The sequence below is a fragment of the Carcharhinus amblyrhynchos genome, chromosome 7 (genome assembly GCF_965287045.1).
Source record: "Carcharhinus amblyrhynchos chromosome 7, sCarAmb.v2.hapA, whole genome shotgun sequence".
NCBI classification, from domain to species: Eukaryota; Metazoa; Chordata; class Chondrichthyes; order Carcharhiniformes; family Carcharhinidae; genus Carcharhinus; species Carcharhinus amblyrhynchos.
Genome location: NC_137330.1, coordinates 104,600,608 through 104,625,503, shown reverse-complemented (window position 1 = coordinate 104,625,503; position 24,896 = coordinate 104,600,608). Strand labels below are relative to the sequence as shown.

General features: G+C 41.0%; 1 protein-coding gene across 2 annotated transcripts in view; it reads right to left on the bottom strand.

Moving 5' to 3' along the window:
* The window catches only part of fig4a (FIG4 phosphoinositide 5-phosphatase a), a 129,079-nt gene that overhangs the window by 21,644 nt on the left and 82,539 nt on the right, over nt 1–24,896 (bottom strand). For both annotated transcript variants that reach the window (XM_080192891.1, XM_080192892.1), the window contains exons 18-22: nt 21,217–21,275; nt 20,438–20,588; nt 16,830–16,913; nt 11,392–11,587; nt 2,775–2,857 (exon numbers count right to left, since the gene is read on the bottom strand). In XM_080192891.1, the coding sequence (XP_080049017.1) occupies nt 2,775–2,857; nt 11,392–11,587; nt 16,830–16,913; nt 20,438–20,588; nt 21,217–21,275 (573 nt within the window). The remainder of the gene's footprint in view (nt 1–2,774; nt 2,858–11,391; nt 11,588–16,829; nt 16,914–20,437; nt 20,589–21,216; nt 21,276–24,896) is intronic.

The following is a 24,896-nucleotide window of genomic DNA, read 5'->3' as shown; positions in this document are numbered from 1 at the left end:
AAATCTGAACTTGTATCACTTCATAAAACTTAGATTAAGAGTCAAGTTATTTGCTTCTGCAACTTCATTTGTACTCATTCCTGGTAATTGCTATTAAAAAATAATTATTTTCTCTATCTACCATCATAAATCATACTGGCTACAAAAAAAGTATTGGTTTGTTTTTCTTCCAAAACTCTTCCTCCCTTTACATATTGCTAATATATTTAGATTAAAAATATTTTCATCTCTCCATGTTTCTCATGTGGATTTGTATGTTTTCTTGATCTTCATTGGGCAGCACTGCCCAGATTCCATTGTCCAGAATGTGACATTGTTTAGGATGGTCTTTGTTTTCCTCTTTACAGCTACACTGTCCCATATTAATGTTAAGTGCCTTATACATGGCTTCCTCTTACCCAAAAAAATCCCTTATACTGTTATAATATTTAAAAAAACTGCAGATACAGGAAATTTGAAACAAAAACAGAAGCTCAGCAGATCTGTCAACACCTGAGAAATAAAGTTCTAAAGAGGAGTTATGATGGACCTGAAATGTTAACTGATCTCGCCTAAAACACCACAAATTCAGCAATTTAATGCAATGGCTTAAGCCAGTAATAATTTTTTTATTAGTTTTTCAAAACCACTCCTAACCTCCTGACAACACTGCCTAACAGATGTCAGATGGCACATTAATACAATGTGTAAGTCAGGAAGAATGCGACTGATAAATAGCTAAATCAATTAAATCCATCTAGCTGCAGGTAAATAAGATGATCATCATAGGAATTCAGTGCAAATCAAATCAAGTTTATATTGATACAGACAGAAGAAAGCAGGTTAATTATTTTTTCATCACATGCCAAATTACATTTTTACTCAGTACTTTTGTTTTCATTTAAGATTTCCAAGAATCTCTTTTTTTTTGCTTTTTAATTTAGATTGCTGTTGTGGTCATACCCTAACTGCAGTACTATTTGCAGCTTCAGCTTCATGAATTGATATGGTTCTTGAAAGGGTATAGAGGCAAACAAAGAAGGTGATTCAGTGCATTGAGAATTCTACACAAGCCAATTTGGCTTTGAAGTAGGAAAGCAAAATTTTCTGTTTGTATATCTTTATTTCTTTTGAAAATAGGGAACAATTGATATAATTTGAAAATAGGAGAAATGGATACAAATTATTCAAGTTGGAAGGAGGGGGGAATCTTTCAATCCATGGAACTGTAGGATAAGTTATTGGGCAGTCTATAACTGTGTGCAGCAGGCAACGGTGCAGAGGGACCTCGGGGTCCTTGTGCATGAGTCGCAAAAACCCAGCTTGCAGGTGCAGCAGGTGGTCAGGAAGGCGAATGGGATGCTGGCCTTCATAGCGAGGGGGATTGAATATAGAAGTAGGGAGGTCTTGCTGCAGCTGTATAGGGCATTGGTGAGGCCGCAGCGGGAGTACTGTGTGCAGTTTTGGGCGCCGTACTTACGCAAGGATATTTTGGCCTTGGAGGGAGTGCAGAGGAGGTTTACTAGGCTGATGCCGGAGTTGAGGGGGTTGAGCAATGAGGAGAAGCTGAATAAACTAGGCTTGTACTCGTTAGAGTTTAGAAGAATGAGGGGAGATCTCATTGAGACGTATAAGATGATGAATGGGATGGATAGGATAGAGATGGAGAGACTCTTCCCGCTCAGAAAGGATAGTAGGACTAGGGGGCACAGCCTCAAGATAAAGGGGGGGCGGTTTAGAACGGAGTTGAGGAGGAACTTCTTCACTCAAAGGGTGGTGAATCTCTGGAATTCTCTGCCTGTTGAAGTGGTGGAGGCTACCTCGCTAAATATTTTTAAGACGCGGGTTGATGGGTTTTTGATAAGAGAGGGGATTAAGGGTTATGGGGAGAGGGTGGGAATGTGGAACTGAGCCACGACAGATCAGCCATGATCTTATTGAATGGCGGGGCAGGCTCGAAAGGCTAGTTGGCCTACTCCTGCTCCTATTTCTTATGTTCTTATGTGTTCAAGAGATATTCAAAATGCTTTTCTTTGGAGAGGAGATTGAAAGATACAGCAAGATAACAACAAGATGAATCTCAGAAAACAGGATTGATGACCCCAGTTTCCTACATTTAAGTTAAAAGCTTTTCCCCCTATTTTGAAACAATGACAAGTCAACTGAAGTATTTCTCATTTCATTGGTACATTTATGATAGAAGGGGTTAAGATTTAGAAAACAGTGAGAAACATTCCATAGGTTTTGAAACTATAACTTCTATACTGAAATTTTAGTTCACACAAGTGCTGAACCTATTGATTTAGTATCTATGCATTCCTTGGCAAAGTATATAATGGATGGGATTTTTCTCCCTCTTTTCATTGGGAAGCGATGTTTCGCTTGCAGGCGGCGGGATCTTATGATCCCGCTGTTGTCAACAGAGCTTTCTGTTGAACACATCCCTTTCCACTGGGAACTGTAAATGCCAGCAAGATTTTGGCAGACATCAGTTACATACTGCACAATACAGAATCACTGTACATTCCTATACTTATAATAGTGAGATCAAAATCTGGAGATGTTTGATCGATCGCTGGCGAGGAGATGTAGTTCTCCTAAATTATATAATACTCAAAGTAAAATGGGAAAAAAAAATCAGAGGATCAAGCATTATATAACATTTTCAAGAAAATTCAATAAAAAACAAATTTAAGGACACCATTTAATATGCTAGATAATTTTAAAATGCTTCAAGTAACTCAAGTAGTTTTTGTAACTCATATTAAGGATATTTGTTCTGTATTTTATCTTACCCTTTGTATATCAGGAGATCATCTTCTGATGGAAGTCCTGAGAGATTCATGACATGCGTTTCTCTTGGAGATTGGATAGGATCCTAGAAATTGTCACAAAACAAAAAACAATTAATCCAACATTAATGCCACAGTTTGGATTCACATAACAAGTAGTCAATGGTACTGGACTATATATTTTAACTTTCATTATCGTCCAATTATGTTCTGGCTTGATTATCTGTCAAACCTTTCACAGAGCAACGTCTTGATGATTGTCCAAACTAAGTTCCTCCCATTAGACTTAGTCTTGGAACTACACAAATAGATAAATGCAATAATCTCTACGTTCATTGTAAACCCTGCTATCCTATCCAAACTGGCACGAAATCTCATTCGCCCATCACGGTCTATGTGGAGTTTGCATGTTCTCCTCTTGTCTGTGTGGGTTTCCTCTGGGTGCTCTGGTTTCCTCCCATGTAGGCTCCCTCACGGTAGGCTGGTAGAAAAGGTTAAAGGCACATGGGATACAAGGACAGGTAGCTAGATGGATTGAAAACTGGCTGGGCAACAGGAGACAGAGTAGTAGTGGAAGGGTCCTTTTCGGGCTGGAGGTCAGTCACCAGTGGTGTGCCGCAGGGCTCGAAAGACTGGAGGGACTGATTGTGGATAAGTCCCCAGGAGCGGATGGAATGCATCCAAGGGTTCTGAAAGACATGGCGGAGGTGATAGTGGATGCCTTGGTGATTATTTTCCAAACATCGCTGGATTCCGGGGAAGTGCCGGAAGATTGGAAAGCGGCTAATGTTACGCTGTTGTTTAAGAAGGGTGGCAGGCAAAAGGCAGGGAATTATAGGCCGGTTAGTTTAATGTCTGTTTGTAGGTAAAATGCTAGAATCCATGATCAAGGAGAAAACAGCGAGGCATCTTAAGGAGAATTGTTTGATAGAGCAGACGCAGCACGGTTTCGTTAAGGGGAAGTCGTGTCTGACGAATTTATTGGAGTTCTATGAGGATGTGTCTAGGGCGGTGGATAGAGGAGAGCCAGTGGATGTGGTGTTTCTGGATTTTCAGAAGGCGTTTGATAAGGTGCCGCACAAAAGGTTATTACAGAAGGTCAAGGGGCATGGAGTTGGGGGTAGAGTGTTAGCGTGGATAGGGGATTGGCTGTCAAATAGGAGGCAGAGAGTGGGGGTCAATGGGTGCTATTTGGATTGGCGGTTGGTGACTAGTGGAGTGCCCCAGGGGTCGGTGCTGGGGCCTCAGCTATTTACCATTTATATAGATGATCTGGAGGAGGGAACCGAGTGTATGGTGTCAAAATTTGCTGATGACACCAAGATTGGTGGAACGGCAAATTGTGCGGAGGGTGTGGAAAGTCTGCAGAGGGATCTAGATAGGCTGGGCGAATGGGCCAGGAACTGGCAAATGGAATTTAATGTTGGCAAGTGTGAAGTTGTCCACTTTGGTAGGAATAATGGTAGGAAGGACTATTACTTACATGGCGAAAAACTGCAACATGCAACGGTGCAGAGGGACCTCAGGGTCCTTGTGCATGAGTCGCAAAAACCCAGCCTGCAGGTGCAGCAGGTGGTCAGGAAGGCAAATGGGATGCTGGCCTTCATAGCGAGGGGGATTGAATACAAAAGTAGGGAGGTCTTGCTGCAACTGTACAGGGCACTGGTGAGGCTGCAGCTGGAGTACTGTGTGCAGTTTTGGTCACTGCACTTACGCAAGGATATTTTGGCCTTGGAAGGAGTGCAGAGGAGGTTTACTAGGCTGATACCGGAGTTGAGGGGGTTGAGCTATGAGGAGAGGCTGAATAAACTAGGCTTGTACTCGTTAGAGTTTAGAAGAATGAGGGGAGATCTCATTGAGACATATAAGATGATGAACGGGATGGATAGGATAGAGGTGGAGAGGCTCTTCCCGCTCAGAAAGGACAGTAGGACTAGAGGGCACAGCCTCAAGATAAAGGGGGGGGGGGGGCGGTTAGAACGGAGTTGAGGAGGAACTTCTTCACTCAAAGGGTGGTGAATCTCTGGAATTCTCTGCCCGTTGAAGTGGTGGAGGCTGCCTCGCTAAATATTTTTAAGACGTGGGTCGATAGGTTTTTGATAGGCAAGGGGATTAAGGGTTATGGGGAGAGGGCGGGAATGTGGAACTGAGACACGACAGATCAGCCATGATCTTATTGAATGGTGGGGCAAGCTCGAAGGGCTAGATGGCCTACTCCTGCTCCTATTTCTTATGTTATGTACTGGGACCTCTCCTCTTTGTAATATATATAAATGACATGGAAAAGGGCATACGTGGTGTGATCAGCAAGTTTGCAGATGACACCAAGATGGCAGGTTTGGCGGATACTGAGGCGGATTGTCAGGTGACACAGCAAGATATAGATAGGTTGGTACACTGGGCAGATAGAATTTAATCCTGACAAATGCGAGGTGATGCATTTTGGAAGGAATAATGCAGGGAGGAGTTACATGATAAAAGGTAGACTGATTAAGAGTAGAGAAATACAGAGGGGTCCTGGGAGTGCAGGTGCACAAGTCTCTGAAGGTGTCAACACAGGTAGAGAAGGCTGTGAAGAAAGCTTATGGAATGCTAGCCTTTATAGGAAGGGGTATAGAGTATAAGAGCTGTCGGCTAATGCTTCAGTTGTACAGAACGTTGGTTAGACCGCATTTGGAGTACTGCGTCCAGTTCTGGTCACCTTACTACCGGAAGGACGTGGAGACCCTGGAGACAGTGCAGAGGAGGTTTACCAGGATGCTGTCTGGTATGGAAGGACTGAGTTACGAGGAAAGATTGGAAAAACTGGGGCTCTTCTCCTTAGAAAGACGGAGATTAAGGGGGGGATCCGATAGAGATGTATAAAATAATGAAGGGAATAGATAGAGTCAATAGAGGCAGGCTTTTCTCTAGATTGGGGACAACTATTACAAGAGGTCACGATCTAAGGGTGAGGGGAGAGAAGTATAATTTGGACACTAGAGGAAGGTTTTTCACGCAGAGGGTCATGGGGGTATGGAACGCGCTGCCAAGTAAGGTGGTAGAGGCAGGCACGTTGGACTTGTTTAAGGTTTACTTAGACACATGAGTGAAACAGGGATGGAGGGTTATAGAAGACGGTATTAAAAAGGGTCAGAGCCTTGGGACGACACTGGAAATGTAATATTACATGTTAATGTTTTTGTCTCTTAATCCACAGGTGTCGGTCCACCTTGTTGTCAAATGAGGGGCATGCACACGGTGGGTCGTGGGTGGGCTGCTCTTGGAGGTTTCGAGAGTGGCCTAGTACTTCGTGTCGTTGTGTGTGCTTAATCCTGGACCAGCAGACGGGCACCACAACAGCTCAGTGACTATCACTGCTAGCTGTGCAGATACATGGATTTGGGCCTGTGTCTGTGGGAATTGGCGCATTCTCCCTGTGGTTGTGTGGGTTTCCTCCGGGTGCTCCGGTTTCCTCCCACACCCCAAAGATGTGCTCTTAGGCTGACTGGTGTACCAAATTGACCCTACACTATTCTCCCCTGGATCTGGCTACATTAGGGGTACCATTCACATACACACGGGGCAGGGTAGGTGTAGGAAAATGCTTTGTTGAAATGGCGGTGCGGGCTCATTGGGCCGAAGGGCCTGTTTCCCGTGCTGGGTTGTTCTTTGTTGTCCAAAGATGTGCAAGCTAGATGAATTGGCCATGATAAATTGCCTCTTAATGTCCAAAGATGTGTTGGTTAGATGGATTAGCCATGGTAAATGAGAGATTACAGGGATAGAATGGGGGAAGGAGCCTGGGAAAGGTACTCTGTTGGAAAGAGTTGGGACAAATGATCTCCTTCTGTACTGTAGGGATTCCATGATTCTATGATCACTTCAATGCTTGCTGACCTGCACTGGCTCCTGATCAGGCAACACCTCTATTTCTAAATTTTCATTCTCATTTTCAAATTTCATTGTTGCCACACCCCTCTCTAACCTCCTCCAACCCGACAAACACTGGCACTCCTTCAATTCTGGTCTCTTGTGCATTCCAGATTTTAAAGTTGCTCCAATATCAATAGCTATATCTTCAGTTAACTGGGCATTAAATTCTGTAATCCCACAAGTTAGAACCACTCCGATTAAGCAGTTTTGGTCACCTTCCTTAATATCTCAGTTCCAATTTTTGCTTCATAATGCCTGGTCAACGTTTTACTATCTTAAAGACACTATGAGTACGATATTGAGCCCGTGTTCTCCGTGCGTGGGAATGGCAGCAGGGGCTCAGGATCCAGTGAAACCCAGAAATCACAAACCTCACTGGCAAGATTGTGATTTCCGTTTTTCACTGGCAACATGATCAGGATCATGCTCATAACAGGGGTAAACTTGATTCAAACCTCACTGATGTGACACCTTACTGCATCGTCAGTGTGAGAGGGACATAGCACAGCCATTTTCATTCTATAGGGATGAGGCGCTGGGTGATTGTGGTGGCTCTCCCCCAAGCTTGGTGGCATGAACAGACAGATTGGAGGCTCTGAGTGAATGAAGTGAAATTTAATGCCAAACATTCGAAACAAAATGGTGATCTGATTTGATTTATTGTCACATGTATTAGTATAGTGAAAAGTATTGGTTCTTGCGTGCCATGCAGACAAAGCATACCGTTCATAGAGAAGGAAAAGAAAACGCGCAGGATATAGTGTTACAGTCATAGCTAGGGTGTAGAGAAAGACCAACTTGGTGCAAGTTAGGTCCATTCAAAAGTCTGATGGTAGCAGGGAATAAAATGGTTTTGAGTCAATTGATACATGACTTCAGCCATTTGTATTTTTTTCCTGATGGAAGAAGGTGGAAGTGAGCATGTCCAGAGTGCGTGGGGTCCTTAATTATGCTGGCTGCTTTGCTGAGGCAGCAGGAAATGTAGACAGTGTCATGGTCATGGTGGCTGGTTTGCGTGATGGACTGGGCTTCATTCATTGCCCTTCGTAGTTTCTTGCGGTCTTGCATACAGCAGGAGCCACACCAAGCTGTGATACAACCAGAAAGGTTTCTCTGGTGCATCTGTAAAAGTTGGTAAGAGGCATAGCTGACATGCGAAATTTCCTTAGCTTTCTGAGAAAAGCATTGTTGGGCTTACTTAACTATGGTGTTGGCATGAGGGGACCAGGACAGATTGTTATGATCTGGACATCTAAAAACTTGAAGCTCTCGACCATTTTTACTTCGATCCCACTGATGTAAACATGGGCATGTCCTCCACTACGCGGCCTGAAATCGATAACAATCTCTTGTTTTGTTGACATTGAGGGAGAGATTATTGTTGCTGTACCAGTTCACCAAATTCTCTATCTTATTCCTGTACTCTGTCTTGTCACTGTTCGAGATGCAACCCACTACAGTGGTGTCGCCACCAAACTTGAAATTCGAGTAGGAGGAGAATTCGGCCACACAATATAGGTGAGGAAGAAATATAGTAGGAGGCTGAGGACATAGCCTTGTGGGGGAACGGAATTGAGGATGACCTACACTAGTGTCACCCATGCCCACTACGATTTTTAAATCTTCCTGACCCTCTCACTATGTCTAGGTGTATCCCCATTCACAGCTGAGGTTGAGACGACTTGATCATTCATCTTCTTCCGACACTCCTGCCCTATCCTCTTCTGGAGTGCACTTGCACTGTCCAGGGCTGCCACTGCATCCCAGGTGGAAGTGGTGACCCTGCTGGAAGGCTGTCACTTAGAGCAGGTAGAGGATGTTCCATTTCACCTGCTGAAGGCCCCGTCCATAAAGTGCTGTGCTGCCTTCTCAGCTGCCATCCCTTGTAGTCATTATGGAACTAGTGCTGTTTATATGGAGTTCCCCAGTGCTTGCAGCAGTTAAGTCATTGCAGGGCAGACAAATTAGGGGGAACATACTCCAGGAGCGGCGTGATACTCATGTGCATAAAAACTATTACTAATGTGGTATAAGATTTGGCCCAAAAACACATGGCGCTGTCAGTGGGGCAGGAATCCCTCCTTTTTTTGTGCAGGAACCTACACTGTCATTTTTTGGTAAAATTTTGCCCATAGGATGTGCAGCTTACATGCAGATGGCCAGCAGGATACTTGAAGATTTTCACTAGATTGCCTCTTGATAGTTTAGTAAAAGCTGAAAGGGGGAGTGATGGTTAGTGCTAAATAGATTGCAATAGCACCTTACTACAAATTTTGTTCTTGATACATATCAGGCAAGAATTAAAACTGAAGTAAATAAAACATTTGGTTATGTATGAATGCGGACATTTTATCTCCCACAGTACAATCTGTTTTCATATTATCTCTCTGTGAAACACTGAATAATTCATTGGCATAACACTGTCGCAAGCTATAAATACAGACACATGCCAAGTGTGAGACGATGTGGTCAGAACTTTAAAATTTGTTACAACAGTAACGAGTTTCAATGTCTTTCACACATTAAAATACCATAGGAATGTTTCTAACTCCAAAGTATGAAAACCTTAAATATTAAACTATTAAAAAAAATTTGAAGGTTCGAGAAGAAACTAATTCTAATTTATTCATTCTCAAGATGCAAGACTAGCTTTCATTGTGGATCCTTAGATCTCCTAACAAGTGATCAAGGGCTTTCCTTGAATTACTGGCGGTGGTTTGATATTGTCAAGTGGCTTGCTAGGCCACTTCAAACACTATATTGGTGTCAAATAATTCAGACCAGATAAGGAATACTTGTTTTGCTCCCTAAAAAGGCTATGGTTAAACCAGTTGCATGATCATTTACTAATACAGAATGTGGGCATCATTGGCTTAGCCAGCATTTATTGCCCATCTCTAATTGGCGTTGAGCTGAGTGGCTTGCCATGCTATTTCAGAGAGCAGTTAAGAGTCAACTACATTGCTGCAGGTCTGGAGTCACATGTAGTCAAGACCGAGTAATGGTGGCAGATTTCCTTTCCTGAAGATGGGTTTTTACAAACATTGACAATGGTTTCATGGTCATTGTTAGACTTGTAATTCCAGATTTTTACTGAATTCAAATTTCACCATCTGCTGTGGTGGGAATCAAACCTGGGTCCCCAGAGCAGCACCGAGTCTCTCGATTACTCGTCCAGTGACAATGACACATTGCTTCCCCAGTTTAAAAGCTGCTTCTCAAATTGCCAAACTGCTTTGGTAGGATTTCAATTCGCTTTTGCTGGATTATTAGTCTAATAACCTCCACATTACTGCATCTCAAACTGTGAGTAAGTTGAGATGTCAGGACAGTACATCAGTTATTTACCAACCAAAAAGCATGAAAAGTGGGCAGCATGGTGGCAGCGGCCTCACAGGACCCAGGGAACAGCTTCAATTCTGGCCTTGGGTGTGGAGTTTGCACATTCGCCGTGTCTGCGTGGGTTTCGTCCAGGTGCTGTGGTTTTCTCTCAGTCCAAAGATGTGCACTTTGGGTGGATTGGCCATGCTAAATTTCCCCTCAGTGTCCCAAGATGTGTAGGTTGGGGGTTGGGGAAACTAGCAGGGTAAATAAGTGGGGCTATGGGGATAGGGTCTAGGTGGGATGCTCTATTGGAGTTGGTGCAGACTCAATAGGCCAAATGGCCTCCTTCTGTGCTGTATGCCTATTATATAAAAAGAATACAAGATTATGTTACCCATCAAGTCACTTGGTAGCGCGGAACTTGTCTCTCTTTTCTGCAAAATTCATTCAGCCAATTTTTTTTTGTCTTGCACTCATCAGGGCAATAACACACAAATGCCAAATTTCAAACTGTAACAATTTATACTACAAGAGTAAAGGATGCCAACTAGTTGGACAAAGCATTGCCATGGAGAAAGAAATCAGGAACTAAATGCTCTCCAGGTAATTCATAAAAGATGCATGGCTTGAAAATATCCTGTTTGTTTGCAGAAACTTAGCAGAGAACCAGCCCCTGAAAAAAATTAAATTGTGTCCTTTTTAGTTTACATTTGAAAAAATTATTTGGCTTGGTAATTCAACAGGTAGATAGATCGCAAGCCTTCTACAAATTGATGAATGAAGTTGTTCTTTACCAGTTAAGTTGTTTAGAGATAAAAAGAAACAGGCTAGTAATTTTAGTCACTCTTCCATTCTGATTCTTATTTTCAATGTTCTTTTCTCCTTTACAGTGATTTTGAAATTATTTCCTAATCCAGAGCAGTGTGACAAAATGATGGAAGACCTCTGTCAGAGTAATTAGGTACAGAAAGTACATAGCAACTATTTAAGTTGACCAGTTTTCCCTCCAATGAAAAGTATCTTTTTTAAAGTTTATTTATTAGTCACATTAACACTGCAATGAAGTTACTGTGAAATTCCTCTAGTCGCCAAACTCTGGTGCCTGTTTGGGTCAATGCACCTAACTAGCACGTCTTTCAGAGTGTGGGAGGAAACCAGAGCACCTGGAGGAAACCCACGCAGACACGGGGAGATCATGCAAACTCCACACAGACAGGTGACTCAAGCTGGGAATCGAACCCAGGTCCCTAGCACTGTGGAGCAGCACTGCTAAACACTGTGCTACCACGCCGCTTCAAATTAGTTTTTGAAACTACATCCTTTTAATCTGTGCCATTATAAAATTTACTTGATTTTCAATTACATAAAATGCATTTATTACCTCAGAAATTTTGACAGCATCCCCAAACTCTGTAATTTTTACTGGTGTTGACCGCTGAGAGATAGGACCTTCTTCTTCTTTGTCAGTTCCTGAATCATCTTCAGAACTACTCGAAACTACCTCCTCTGATGGTGGCGGTGGAGCACTTGCGACTGTTTTACGTTGCAATACAGTCTCTTCCTTATTACTCTTGTTACTGAAGAAAGTATTGAGGTAAATTGTACAAAAGAATAATTCTGATTTGAAAACACAGTACAGGTAGTAAATATCCTACTCTATCACAACTGAGAAAAAAATGCAACTTTTTTCCTCTTCATTCTTTGATGGAATGTTAGCATTGCCAATAAAGCTAGCATTTGTCCCTCATCCCTAATTACTCTTGAACTGAGTGGTTTGCTGAAGCATTTTTGTGGGCAGGGTAGAGTCACTACTGTGAGTATGGAGTCACATGTAGACCAGAACGTGCAAGGATGGTAAGATTTTGTTCACTGACAAGGTCATTAGTCAGCAAGATCATTTTTTTGCAGCAATTGATGATACTTTCATGGTCACAGTTACTGAGACTAGCTTTATATTTCAGATTTGAGTTCAAAATCTATCAGCTGCCATGATGGGATTTGAATCCATGTCTCTAGAGCATTAGCGTGGACCACTGGATTACTAGTAAAGTGATGTTATGCATGGCATTTTGATGATAAATAATTACTACTCAAGTTAGAAGATGTCCAGGATAAATCTTATTTCTGCAAAAATGATGGAAGGAATTTTCTAAAAGTCTAATATTATTGTATGTCATAAATTCAAATAGCAAACAAAGGACATCATTTACTAAGCAAATTTCTAGTTTGAAATGCTCTCCAAATAGAAATTTTCATTAAAGATATCACAGAATACACGAAGTGCAGGATTTGCTCCTCATCCCTAATTGCTCTTGAACGGAGTGGTTTGCTATATCATTTTAATGGGCAGGAAATCTTTTCCTATTTTATTTAACATTCATTAACCAACAAAAATTATGACAAATTTTCTGATTATCCATTAATTTTCTGTTACTGGGCTCTCACTGTGAGCAAATTAGCTGCCGTGTTTTTTTTAACTAAAGTGATTGCATTCCAAAAAGTAATCCAAAGGGTTTAAAGTATTTGGAACATTCCATGAATTCCCAGTTTATTTTCCTTTCTTCTCCCCCTTTGAATAAGTATCAGCAATAATCTACAGGAAGTTTGCAGCAACTACAGATATATTGTCTCTTTGACCAGGCTAAAGCTAAAAGTAGTGGAGCCTAGTTTGGTAAACTCATCAGCATGTTCAGAGAGGTTGCTCTTGCTAATCCAAGGTGAGTACTACTGAGTTAGTGACACAGGATCAGACATGGTTTTAGCAATAGAATTCCTGCTTCTGAGATCAGTTCCTATTTCAGAGACTCAAGTGCATAATTTAGGAATATTGATGAAAAACATTTTCAGAGGTGCCATGTTTCAGATGAGATATTAAACCATTTGGCTCTCTCAAATAGATGCAAAATATTCCATGGCATCAGTTCAAAAATCAGGGGAGTTTGCTACAGTGTCCTTGCCAATATCTCTGTCAACATCACAAACAGGTTATCTGGTCATCATCACATTGCTGATTGTGGGATCTTGTTGCACTGATACATTTCTTAAATTAAAGAAATTTGCATTTACACAGCACTTACTGTATTAATCATATTGGAGAAGATAAACTGTTGGAATTTTCATGCTAGGACTTAACAGTGAAACATATTCAGTTGTACAATGTTTGATCATCTTCCTCTACCATTTGCTTCTGCTTGTATATCTTTAACTAACTGAATTACAAAAGGTGGTGCCAGCGTTTTGCTGCCGCTTGACATTATGAAACAGGTCACGTGTGTACCCATTCTTCAATTTGGAGTCAAAATTCTCTCCCTGAGCAGAGTCACAAAAACTCACAATGATGATGATGGAAAGGTTGAACAGCTTTTACATTTCATGACCTCAGGATATCCCAAAGCAGTTTATAGCCAAAGTACTTTCCAAAACGTAGTTCCCGTTACAAAGTAGGAATCACAGCAGCCAGTTTGTGTACAGCAAACTCCCACAGCTAATGTGATAATGACCAGATAATCTGATGCTGACTGATGGATAAATATTGATTAGGACATTTGGGATAACTCTGCACTCTTCAAAACAGCAGCTGTTGGATCTTTTACATCTGTCTGAAGGGATAAATGGTAACCTGGTTTACTGCATTATCCATCAGGTAGCATCTTTGGCAGAGCAGTGCCTCCTCACTATTGCACTGGAGTGTCAGATTTTTGTGTACAAGTCTTCTGACTCAGAGGCAAGAGTCTGCCAATTGAATGACAGATGATACTGAATTACAACAGGGAGGACGTCAAAAATACAAAAGTAAAATATTACAGATGCTGGAAATCTAAAATAAAAGCATAAAATGCTGAAAATACTGAACAGGTTTGGCAACACCAGTGAGAACAAAGTCAATGGGACGAATTTTCCTGTTCTGCCCACCATGGGAATCGTAGCAGACAAGGGGCGGACTAGGGAAAGGTCCATTTACCATGGATGGGATTTTCCAATTTTGGGGCAAGCATGGGCGGAAATCCCTGCCCAACATTTTAGTTCTATGACCTTCAAGAGTGCTCAGTTAGCTGTAAAGTGTCTTGCAACATCCTAAGACTGTTAAAGGCATTTTATAGAAGCAAGTTTTCTTTTATATTTGTGCAATTTATTATTTTCTTGTATAATTTACAATTGGCACCTCATGAGTGCAACAATGCTTCATCCTGATCTGAAGGGATATTTTTGTTTCTGACTTTGATTAGCTGATTAATACTTCAGTGATATTCTTGATCCTGAGCTGGGGCTTAATTGTACCTTTCCACAAACATAATGCTTATTAAACTTTGTCAAAATGAACTTTGCCAGATTGAACATTCTGTATTAATTGTACAAGTTGGAGAAAGTAAGCTGGTTATTTAGCATTTTCCTGTTGGGACTTGGCAATGAAATATAATCGTTTATACTTAGATGTTTGATCAGCTTCACCTACTAAATGCTTTTGATGGCACATCTTTAACTTAAGGAATTATACAAAGTGATTGCCAGAATTGTTCTACTGCCAATTGATATTATTAAATGGATCCAATAACTGTTAAAGTTAAAATCTTGTCTGAGCTAAGTCACAAAAACTCAGCTCTGATGAAAATGTTAAACAAGTTTTGATGCTAGGAAAAATAAAAAGGAAGGGATTCGACAAGACAGTGACTGAATAAAAATATGTGAAACTTTAAAAAAAAATTGAAGCGCAAGGAGAAATTATGCTTTGTGTTCTCAAAGATTTGGCAAGATCTTAACCTCAGGTTCGCACTCCGCTCAATATCCAGCTAAATCTAATGTCGCTGTGGATCCTCTGACAGAATGGGCATGAACCTGATAATACATCTTAATGGGGTTGCAGGGGAGTGGGTGGGGGGGGGGGGGGGGGGGGGGGGCGGTGCGCGGTTGGGTTGGGTTGTTTGTAGCTCTGATCACAGGTGTGCATGGGGGGATTGAATGCTGACTCAATGCTGGGTTGGGGGAGGGGGCAAGCAGAGGTGCTGGCTTTGATCGGGGGAGGCGGAGTAAGTTGTTGGAAGGTATTTTGAGAGACAGGATCTACAGGCATTTAGAGATGCAAGGACTGATCAGGACAGTCAGAATGGCTTTGTGAGTGGAAAAACATATCTCTCAAATTTGATTGAGTTTTTTTGAAGGTGTAACCAAGAAGGTAGATGAGGGCAGTGCAGTTGATGTTGTTTACATGGATTTTGACAAGGCCTTTGACAAGGTACCGCATGATAAGTTGTTGCGTAAGGTTAAATCTCATGGGATTGAGGGTGAGGTAGCTAAATGGATAGAAAATTGGCTTGATGACAGAAGACAGAGGGTTATTTTTCAAACTGGACACCTGTGACCAGCAATATGCCTCAGGGATCAGTGCTGGGAACACTTATTTGTCATTTATATTAATGATATGGATGAGAATTTTGGAGGTATGGTTAGTAAGTTGCAGATGACACCAAGATTGGTGGCATAGTGGACATTGTAGAAGGTTATCTAGGATTGCACAGGATCTTGATCAGTTGGGCCTGTGGGCTGATGAATGGCAGATGGAGTTTAATTTAGGCAAATGCAAGGTGATGCAGTTTGGCAGATTGAACCAGGGTAGGATTTACTCAGTTAATGGCGGGGTGTTCGGGACAGTTACAGAACAAAGATCTAGGGGTACAGGTTCATAGCTCCTTGAAAGTGGAGTCACAGGTGGACAGAGTGATGAAGGAGGCATTCAGCATGTTTAACTTCATTGGTCAGAACACTGAAGACAGAAGTTGGGACGTCTTGTTGAAGTTGTACAAGACAATGGTATGGCCATACTTGGAATACTTTGTGTAGTTCTGGTCACCCTATCATAGAAAGGATATTATTAAACTAGAAAGAGCGCAGAAAAGATTTACTAGGATGCTGCCAGGACTTGATTGTTTGAGTTATAAGGAGAAGCTGGATACACTGGAACTTTTTCCTCTGGAGCAATGGAGGCTGAGGAGCAATCTTATAGAGGTCTATAAAATAATGAGGGGCTTAGATCAACTAGATAGTCAATATCTTTTCCAAAAGGTAGGGAAGTCTAAAACTAGAAGGCATAGGTTTAAGGTGAGAGGGGAGAGATACAAGAGTGTCCAGAACAGCAATTTTTTCACACAGAATTTTTTCCAGACTGTCTGGAACAAGCTGCCAGAGGCAGTAGTAGAGGTGGGTACAATTTTGTTTTTTAAAAAGCATTTAGACCATTACATAGGTAATATGGATATAGAGGAATATGGGCCAAATGTGGACAAATGGGACTAGTTAGACATTTTAAAAAAAAGAGCGGCATGGACAAGTTGGACCAAAGGGCCGGTTTCCAAGCTGTAAACCTCTATGGCAGGCTTATTCATGTTCTAATTGGGGCATCCTTTAAACATGAAGACCCGATCTCACTGCAGCTGGGCTTTGCTTGTGTTTGAGGCTCCAACTCCCTGCTTGACAGCGTGAAGCTCACCCAGCTGTTTTTTTTTGACAAGTGTGGTAAGAACTGGAGAAAAAAAAGAACCTATTTCTATGGAAAGAAACACAGCTTTTCTCACAGAACCAACACTGCCGAATTCTGTTTGGACTGTCCCCATTAATCTCCACAGTTGCTGCCAGACCCACGTATTTCCAGCATTTTCTGTTTCCATTTCAGGTTTTCAGCATCAGCAGCATTTTGCTTTTGTATTTTATTTAATTGTGTATATCCTCCAAGGCAAACATTGTTAACTTAATAATAGCAATTAAAAGCAAAATGTTTTGTTCAGTTAAATGAAAAGAGACAACTAAATGCAGTTACTAGTTCTTTACCTCAGCATGGATTTACCAGTTTCTTCTGGCTTGCGAATAGTGAAAGGACTTGGGTCAATTCCAACATGCTTTGGCATGAAGTCCCTTTAGACAAAGACAGTACAATAAAGCCATGGAAGACTAAAAAAAAGCCTCACTTTTTTCTGATTTTAAAACAAACACGAAAAGCATCAAAACTGGTCATATTTCCTATGTAATTCAACAGAAGCTGTGCCGAAATACCAGTGCCTATGGCTCACCTAGAAGGATTGGGCTACAGGCAACTGCTCATAAAATACTACATTGTGTCAACAGTTCATCTGATACAGCACATTCTGCAATATTTTAATCTTTCATTTTTGATACTCAGTTAAAATGACTGATTTTATTATTTTACTCTTCCTTGGTGTGTGAGCATTTCTTTAAAGGTCAGCATTTATTGTGAATCTCCAACTGCCCTTAAGAAACTGAATTGGGCGCCTCCTCGAAACTTTGTAGTCCACCCACAGTGAGAGTCGGGAGTGAATTCCAAGATTTTTACCCTGCAACGTGATTCTATAACTGTGAAAGAATGACAACATTGTTCCAGGTCAGGATGTGCAGAGAGGCACCAGCACATGGTGATGTTCCCATCTGTTTGCTGTTTTGTCCCTCCAAGTAGCAGAGATCATGGGTTTGAAAAGTGTTATCGAAGGAGCTTTGGCAAGTTGGTGCAGAGAATCTTGTAGTTAGTACATTTCATTGTCAGTCTGTGCTGGTGGGGGTAAGAATTGCTGAAGATGGCTGCAAATGCCACAGCCTTGCCTTTTATATGGATATGCTGGCGTGCCCATTACTGATGACTGGGATGTTTGTAGAGTGTTCTACTCCACAGTCAATTGTTTAACTGTCCATCAGCAGTCACAATAGATGTGGCATGGACTGCAGGGTTTTGGTCTGACCTGGTAGTTGTGGGATTGCTTTGTTCTTTTGATAGCATGTTGCTTACTCTTGATAAGTTTATTTTATTAAGAACATCAGAACTAGGCCATTTGGCCCTTTGAACCTGCTCCACCATTCAATAAGATCATAGTTGATCTTTTCGTAGACTCAACTCCTTACCTGCTCGCTCACCATAACACTGAATTCCTTTATTGTTCAAAAATCTATCTTTGCCTTAAAAACATTCAATAAGATAACCTCAACTGCTTCATTGGGCAGTGAATTCCACAGATTCATAACCCTTTGGGTGAAGAAGTTTCTCCTCAACTCAGTCCTAAACCTGCTACCCTTTATTTTGAGGCATTGCTTCCTAGTTCTAGTTTCATCCATCAGTGGAAGCAACCTCCCTGCTTCTATCTTGTCTATTCCCTTCATAATTTTATACGCTTCTATAAGAAGCATTCCTCATTCTTCTAAATTCCAATGACTGTAGTCTCAGGCTACTCAATCTCTTCTCGTAAGCCAACCCTCTCAACTCCGGAATCAACCAAGTGAATCCCTTCTGCACCCCCTCCAATGCCAATATATCCTTTCTCAAGTAATTAGTGTCATAAGTATGCTTACATAAACACTGCAATGCAGTGAGGAGAAAATCCCCTTGTCGCCGCATTCCAGCAATAGATCAATCCTCTGGGCCAGATGGGATTTACTCTAGGATTCTCTGGGAGGCTAGGGAGGAGATTGCAGAGCCTTTGGCTTTGACCTTCATGTCGTCACTGACTACAGGTATAGTGCTGGAAGACTGGAGGATAGCAAATGTTGTCCCCTTGTTCAAGAAGGGGAGTAGAGACCATCCTGGAAATTATAGGCTGGTGAGCCTTACTTCTGTTGTAGGCAAAGTTTTGGAAAGAATTATAAGGGATAGGATTTATAATCATCTAGAGAGAAATAAATTGATTAGGGATAGTCAACACGGTTTTGTGAAGGGTAGGTCGTGCCTCACAAACCTTAGGGTTTTCTGAAAAAGATGACCAAAGAGGTGGATAAGGGTAAGGCAGTTGACGTGGTATATATGGATTTTAGCAAAGTGTTTGATAAGGTTCCCCATGATAGGCTACTGCAGAAAGTGCAGATGCATGGGACTGAGGATGATTTAGCCGTTTGGATCAGCAATTGGCTAGCTGATAGAAGACAGAGGGTGGTGGTTGATGGGAAATATTCAACCTGGAGTTCAGTTACAAGTGGAATCTGTTTTGGGGCCACTGCTGTTTGTCATTTTTATAACTGACCTAGATGAGGGTGTGGAAGGATGGGTTAGTAAATTTGCTGACGACACCAAAGTCGGAGGAGTTGTAGACAGTGAGGATGGATGTTACAGTTTGCAGAGGGACATAGATGAGCTGCAGAGCTGGGCCGAGAGGTGGCAAATGGAGTTTACTGTGGAAAAGTGCGAGGTGATACTCTTACCAAAGTGTAACAGGATTACAGAATATAGGGCTAGTGGAAGGACTCTTGGTAGTGTCGACGAGCAGAGAGGTCTCGGTGTACATGTGCATAGATCCCTGAAAGTTAGCACCCAGGTTGATGGTTGTTAAGGCGGCGTACGGTGTGTTAGCTTTTATTGGTAGAGGGATTGAATTTCGGACCCGCGAGGTCATGTTACAACTGTACAAAACTCTGGTGCGGCCGCACTTGGAGTACTGTGTACAGTTCTGGTTGCTGCATTATAAGAAAGATGTGGAGGCATTGGAAAGGGTGCAGAGATGGTTTACCAGGATGTTGCCTGGTATGGTGGGAAAGTCTTATGAGGAAAGGCTGAGGGACTTGAGGTTATTTTCGTTAGAGAGAAGGTTAAGAGGTGAGGCATACAAGATGATCAGAGGATTAGATAGGGTGGACAGTGAGAGCTTTTTTCCTCGGTCATGGCTAACACGAGGGGATATAGCTTTAAATTGAGGGGTGGTAATGATAGGATGGATGTCAGAGGTAGGTTCCTTACTCAGAGGGTAGTAAGGGCGTGGAATGCCCTACCTGCAGCAGTTGTGGACTCGCCAACTTTAAGGGCATTCAAATAGTCAGTGGATAGGCATATGGATAACATTGGAATAGTTTAGGTTAGAGGGTCATTAGATTGGTTCCACTGGTCAGCGCAACATCAAGGGCTGAAGGGCATGTACTGCGCTGTAACGTTCTATGTTCTAAGATGAGTTTTAGCTGCAATCTGATCGTGATTATTATTGTTATTAATGAGACTTGTGTTTTATTCAAGATTTAATTAATGGAAAATCAATATCCCCTAGATGCTGTGGGAGGATTTGAACTCATGCCATCGGATATTAATCTGCACCTCTGGATTACTAGTTCAGTAACATTACAACTATGCTATCAACTCCCTGAATGTCAGAAAAGAGCCTGTAATGATCAATATAACCAGTGTAGGCAAGCATAGCATATGACAGCGATCTTGCTCTAGCTCCATTTTAAATAGAATTTAATGCACAAGGGCTATTTCCTAAAATGGTAGGAATAGCACTGAAGTTTCCACACATCATCTAGGAATTAATTCTTCTCGCAATGTTTATCAAATCTCAAGGGTTAATTCTTAAATGTCCTGAAAACAAAATAGTTAAAGTTCTTTAAAAAAAACTGCATCACAACCGACATATCGGACAGCAGATGTTATCCAAGAGTGTGAATAAATCACATACTTAGCTGAATTTGTCATTGTAAGGCAAAATGTATCATCAAAACAACTCAGTTCATATGGTCTGAAGAATTCAGTGTATATGTCGATCTCTTCATCAAATTTATCTGTTTTCTTCACAACTGTCATTTTTTTAAGGTTCTCAGTGCAAGGAACTAAAGAAGTGAACAACAGGGGAAAATATTTTATTAATGAGTTTAATTGCCTGAATGATCATAATAACATGCTGTATTAACATTAAAGGAATACTCCAGACTGAAGGTTTAACATACAAACTGGTAAAGTTTTACAAATACAGCAGGCATATTTGGTTGAATCAAGGAAGATTTAAAAAGTTACTGGACCAAAAAATGTCACATTTAATTTTTGAAGGCACATAATTAAAAAACTACATCTTTTAACTATATTGTGATGGCATTCAATATAACAAACAGCAACATCATACACAGAAGATTCTCTACAAAAACTTGTTCAATTCCCTATTCTTAGTGTTGCAGGCCAATTCCTGATTCCGAAGGTGGTCGATGAGCTATAATTATTATGTTTAAAAGCAAATTATTGCAAATGCTGGAATCTGAAACAAAAAACAGAAAATGCTGGAAAATCTCAGCAGGTCTGACAGCATCTGTTGGGAGAGAATAGAGCCAGTGTTGAGAGTCTGGATGACTCATTATTTTACCATGAATGCAAACAGCTACAATTTCTGTAAATGAACTTTTATTTGGCAGGTATAATTAAGAGCACCGATCAATTCAAGTTAGTATGGAAGTTATTTATTCCTACCTTCATCAAAAGGCAATGGTAAATTTATTAGCACCTCCGGTGTCCACCAATGGGTATAGCTTCAAGGAAGATACAAAAAAGTCACAACATTTGAATTAAAATATAAGAAACTTAAAAGTTTTATTTCTAAGCTGAAACACAATGATGGAGTCAGTATGGAGTCAGGTGAAAATTAACAGAATAGATTAATTGGGTACAACGGCAGCAAACAAAGATATTTACTCAGGCTGGCAGATGATGGGAAGCTGTATTCCACAGGGTTCAGTACTGGGGCCATTGTTGTCCAAACTGATTCAGTAAATGATGGACTTGGTCTTCAGATGTACAATTTCACCATTGCATTACACATGAAACCAAATTGAATACCAAGCAAGACTGCGATAAAGGTACAAGGTAAGTTAATAAGCTTGCAGGATGGTGTTTAAAATGGTAAAAGACTTTCAAAATAAATATGAAGGCCTATCTAGGTAGGAGTAATAAGGAGGCCACATAAGCCATATATGTATAAAGTCTAAATGATCCAAAGGAATCGAGTGCACAGAATTATAGTATGTTGAAAATAGTAACTCAGCTTAATAAGGCCAATAAAGTGCAAAGCACAAGTTCATTTCTAGAGAAATATATTTGAAAAGGAGCAAGTTTATGCTAAAACTGTACACAATTGTGGTTAGATTACTTGAGTATCCTGAGCAATTCTACTCTCATATGACAAAAAGGACACTGGAAAGGAGAATAAGATTTACAAGTTTGATGTTAGAATGGGGAAGTTGAAGTATTGTCAGGAAAGACTGGACGAGCTGGTCTTATTGGATGTGGAAATCATTAAGCAATTTATTGCCATAATTTTCTGAGGGGATGGAGATGGGAAGCTCAAATCTACAGCAATGTTTTGGCTCCAAGAGCTAATATGGTCTAAATGGTTTGTCTCATCTTCTGCCTTTGTGACTTAAATTTATATTTTCGTCTCATCATCATGAGAATGATCACTCTAGTAACATTATTTGGCAAAAGTGAAGAGCATTTTCATATGTAACTTCAGATTTAAAATGATTAACCATTCATATGCCAGTAACAAAAATGGAAAAAGTTGATGCCAGCATGATTGGTTGCATATTTACAAGTACCATAGTTTGAGACTATACAAGTCTCATACATCAAATTGTTTCTGCAGGAATTTAATGTCAAAGATTTATGGAGGGAGTGCTTACATCTCATTATAGATCAGAGATTACAGCACAAAAAGGGGGCCAAGTAGCAAATCACATGTTTGCCAGCAATTACAGGGAACTTTAGAGATTCTACACCTCCAAAAACATTAGCAAATTGTATATAAATAATCTACTGCTTACCTATAGAATGGGAACGTTATATTGTTCTGAATGAACAGCATTACATCTATCCCATGGTAGCCCCATTTGAGAGTGGCATATTCCTGCTATATGCAAAATTATTGAAGTGGAACAAGTGAGACAGTCCTTTATGCTTGGTCTGATGAATATGTCCATATAGGGTTTTAAGGTTTATAAAAACTACTAAAAAAATCAAGTTTACCTACATGAGATATGGCTCGGAGTAGTATTTGCCTATGGACAGAATGGTGTGGGATCGACTCTTTTTCCAGAGACTTGAACACATAATTTAGGATGTTACTAGTGCAGTACAGAGGGAGTTTTGTATTATCAGAGGTGCTATCTTTCAGATGAAAGATAAAATCAGTGTTCCACATTGTGTCTTCCTAAGTGGACTTAGGAGATTTCATGACACTATTCAAAAGGAGAGCAGTACAGTGTTGACTAATACTTACCCCTCAACCAACATCACTAAAACAGATAATCGTGTCATTTATCTCTTGGCTGTTTACAGGAACCTTACTATGCACAGGTTGGCTACCATATTTCCCTACAAAAAAAAAGTGAGCATAGCCGAAAAGTATATTGCCTGGAAAGTTCCCTGGATACTCTGGGATCTTAATGTTATATAAATATTATATAAAATGCAAGTTATTGTTGCTTTGTGTCTTGAATAGTGCAGGTGATCCTCATCTAAGAGAGGAATGCCCTAAGTGACTGAAGTGGAGCCCATGCAGAACATTAAGTCTCTCTCTCTCTCTGTAAACTACTTTGTTGCCCAGAATGACTTTATTTTGACCATTATTAATTATGAGAAATTTAGAATAAAAATCAGATAGCAGTTAAAATATTGGTTCATCTTCATTGAGTTCATTGAGATCAATGAAAGTAAATTTCTACAGATTTGAACTTAAGATTCAGCACTTAAGAGTTTTTTAAAAAAAAATTCATTAATAGGATATGGGTGTCACTGGCTAGGCTAGTATGTATTGCCCTTCAGCAGATGTTAGTGAGCTGTCTTCTTGAACTACTGCAATCCATGTACTGCAAGTAAATCTACAGTGCTGTTATGGATGGAGTTCCCGGATTTGACCCAGTGATAGTGAAGGACTGGCAATATAGTTCCAGGTCAGGATGGTGAGTGGCTTAAAGGAAACTTCCTTGCACCTGTGTTCCCAGGTATCTGCTAATCTTATTCTTCAAATGGCAGCAGTCTCCTGGGTTTGGAGGTTGCTGTGCAAGTTACCTTGGTGAGTTCCAGCAGTGTATCTTGCAGATGGTACACAATGCTACCATTATGCAGAGGTAGTAAAGGGATTAAATGCGTGCGAATGGAATGCCAAATAAGTAGCTACTTTGCCCTGGACGATGACAAGTTTCAGAAGGGGCTGCATTCAGTCAGTCAAGTGGAGAGTAATCCATCACTCTTTACTCGTGCCAGGTAGATGGCATGTAGGCTTTAAGGATTTAGGAGGCGAGTTACTTGCCACAGGATTCCTAGCCTCTGAGCTGTTCTTGCAGCTATTGATCTGACTAATGCAGTTCAATTTCTGGTCAGAGAGATAACCCCCTGGATGTTTACTGCAATTGTATAGGGCATTGGTGAGGCTACATTGGAATAGTGTCTGCAGTTTTGGAGTCCTTCTGAGTAAAGATGTCCTTGATAAGAGGGAGTACAGCAAAGGTTTACCAGGCTGCTTACTGGGGTGCCAGATTTGTCATATGAGGAGAGACTAAGTCAGTTAGGATTGTATTCATTAGAGGTTAGAAGAGTGAGAGGGGATCACATAGAAAGTTATAAAATTCTAACAGGGTTAGACAGGGTAGATTCAGAAAGAATATTCCTGATGGTGGGGGAGTCCAGAATCGGGGGGGGTTATAGTTTGAGCATAAGGTGAACTGAAGTGCAGAGAAATTTCTTCACCCACGAATGGTGAATGTGTGGAATTCACTACCACAGAATGTAGTTGAGGCCAAAAAGTTGAGAGATTTCAAGAATTAGATATAGCTCTTGGGGCTAAAGGGATCGAGGGATATGGGGGTGGGAAAGGGAATCAGGATATTGAATTTGATGATCAGCCATGATCATAATGAATGGCGGAGCAGACTCGAAGGGCTGATTGGCCTACTTCTGCTTCGAGTTTCTATGATAGCGGGGAAATTCAGCAATGGTAATACCACTGAATATTGAGGGGCAATGGTTTGATTCTCTCATTGGAGATGGTCACTGCCTGGCACTTGTGGTGCAAACGTTACTTGCCACTTGTCAACCCAAGACTGGATATTGTCTAGGTCTTGCTGCATTTGGACTTGGACTGCATCGCTATCCAA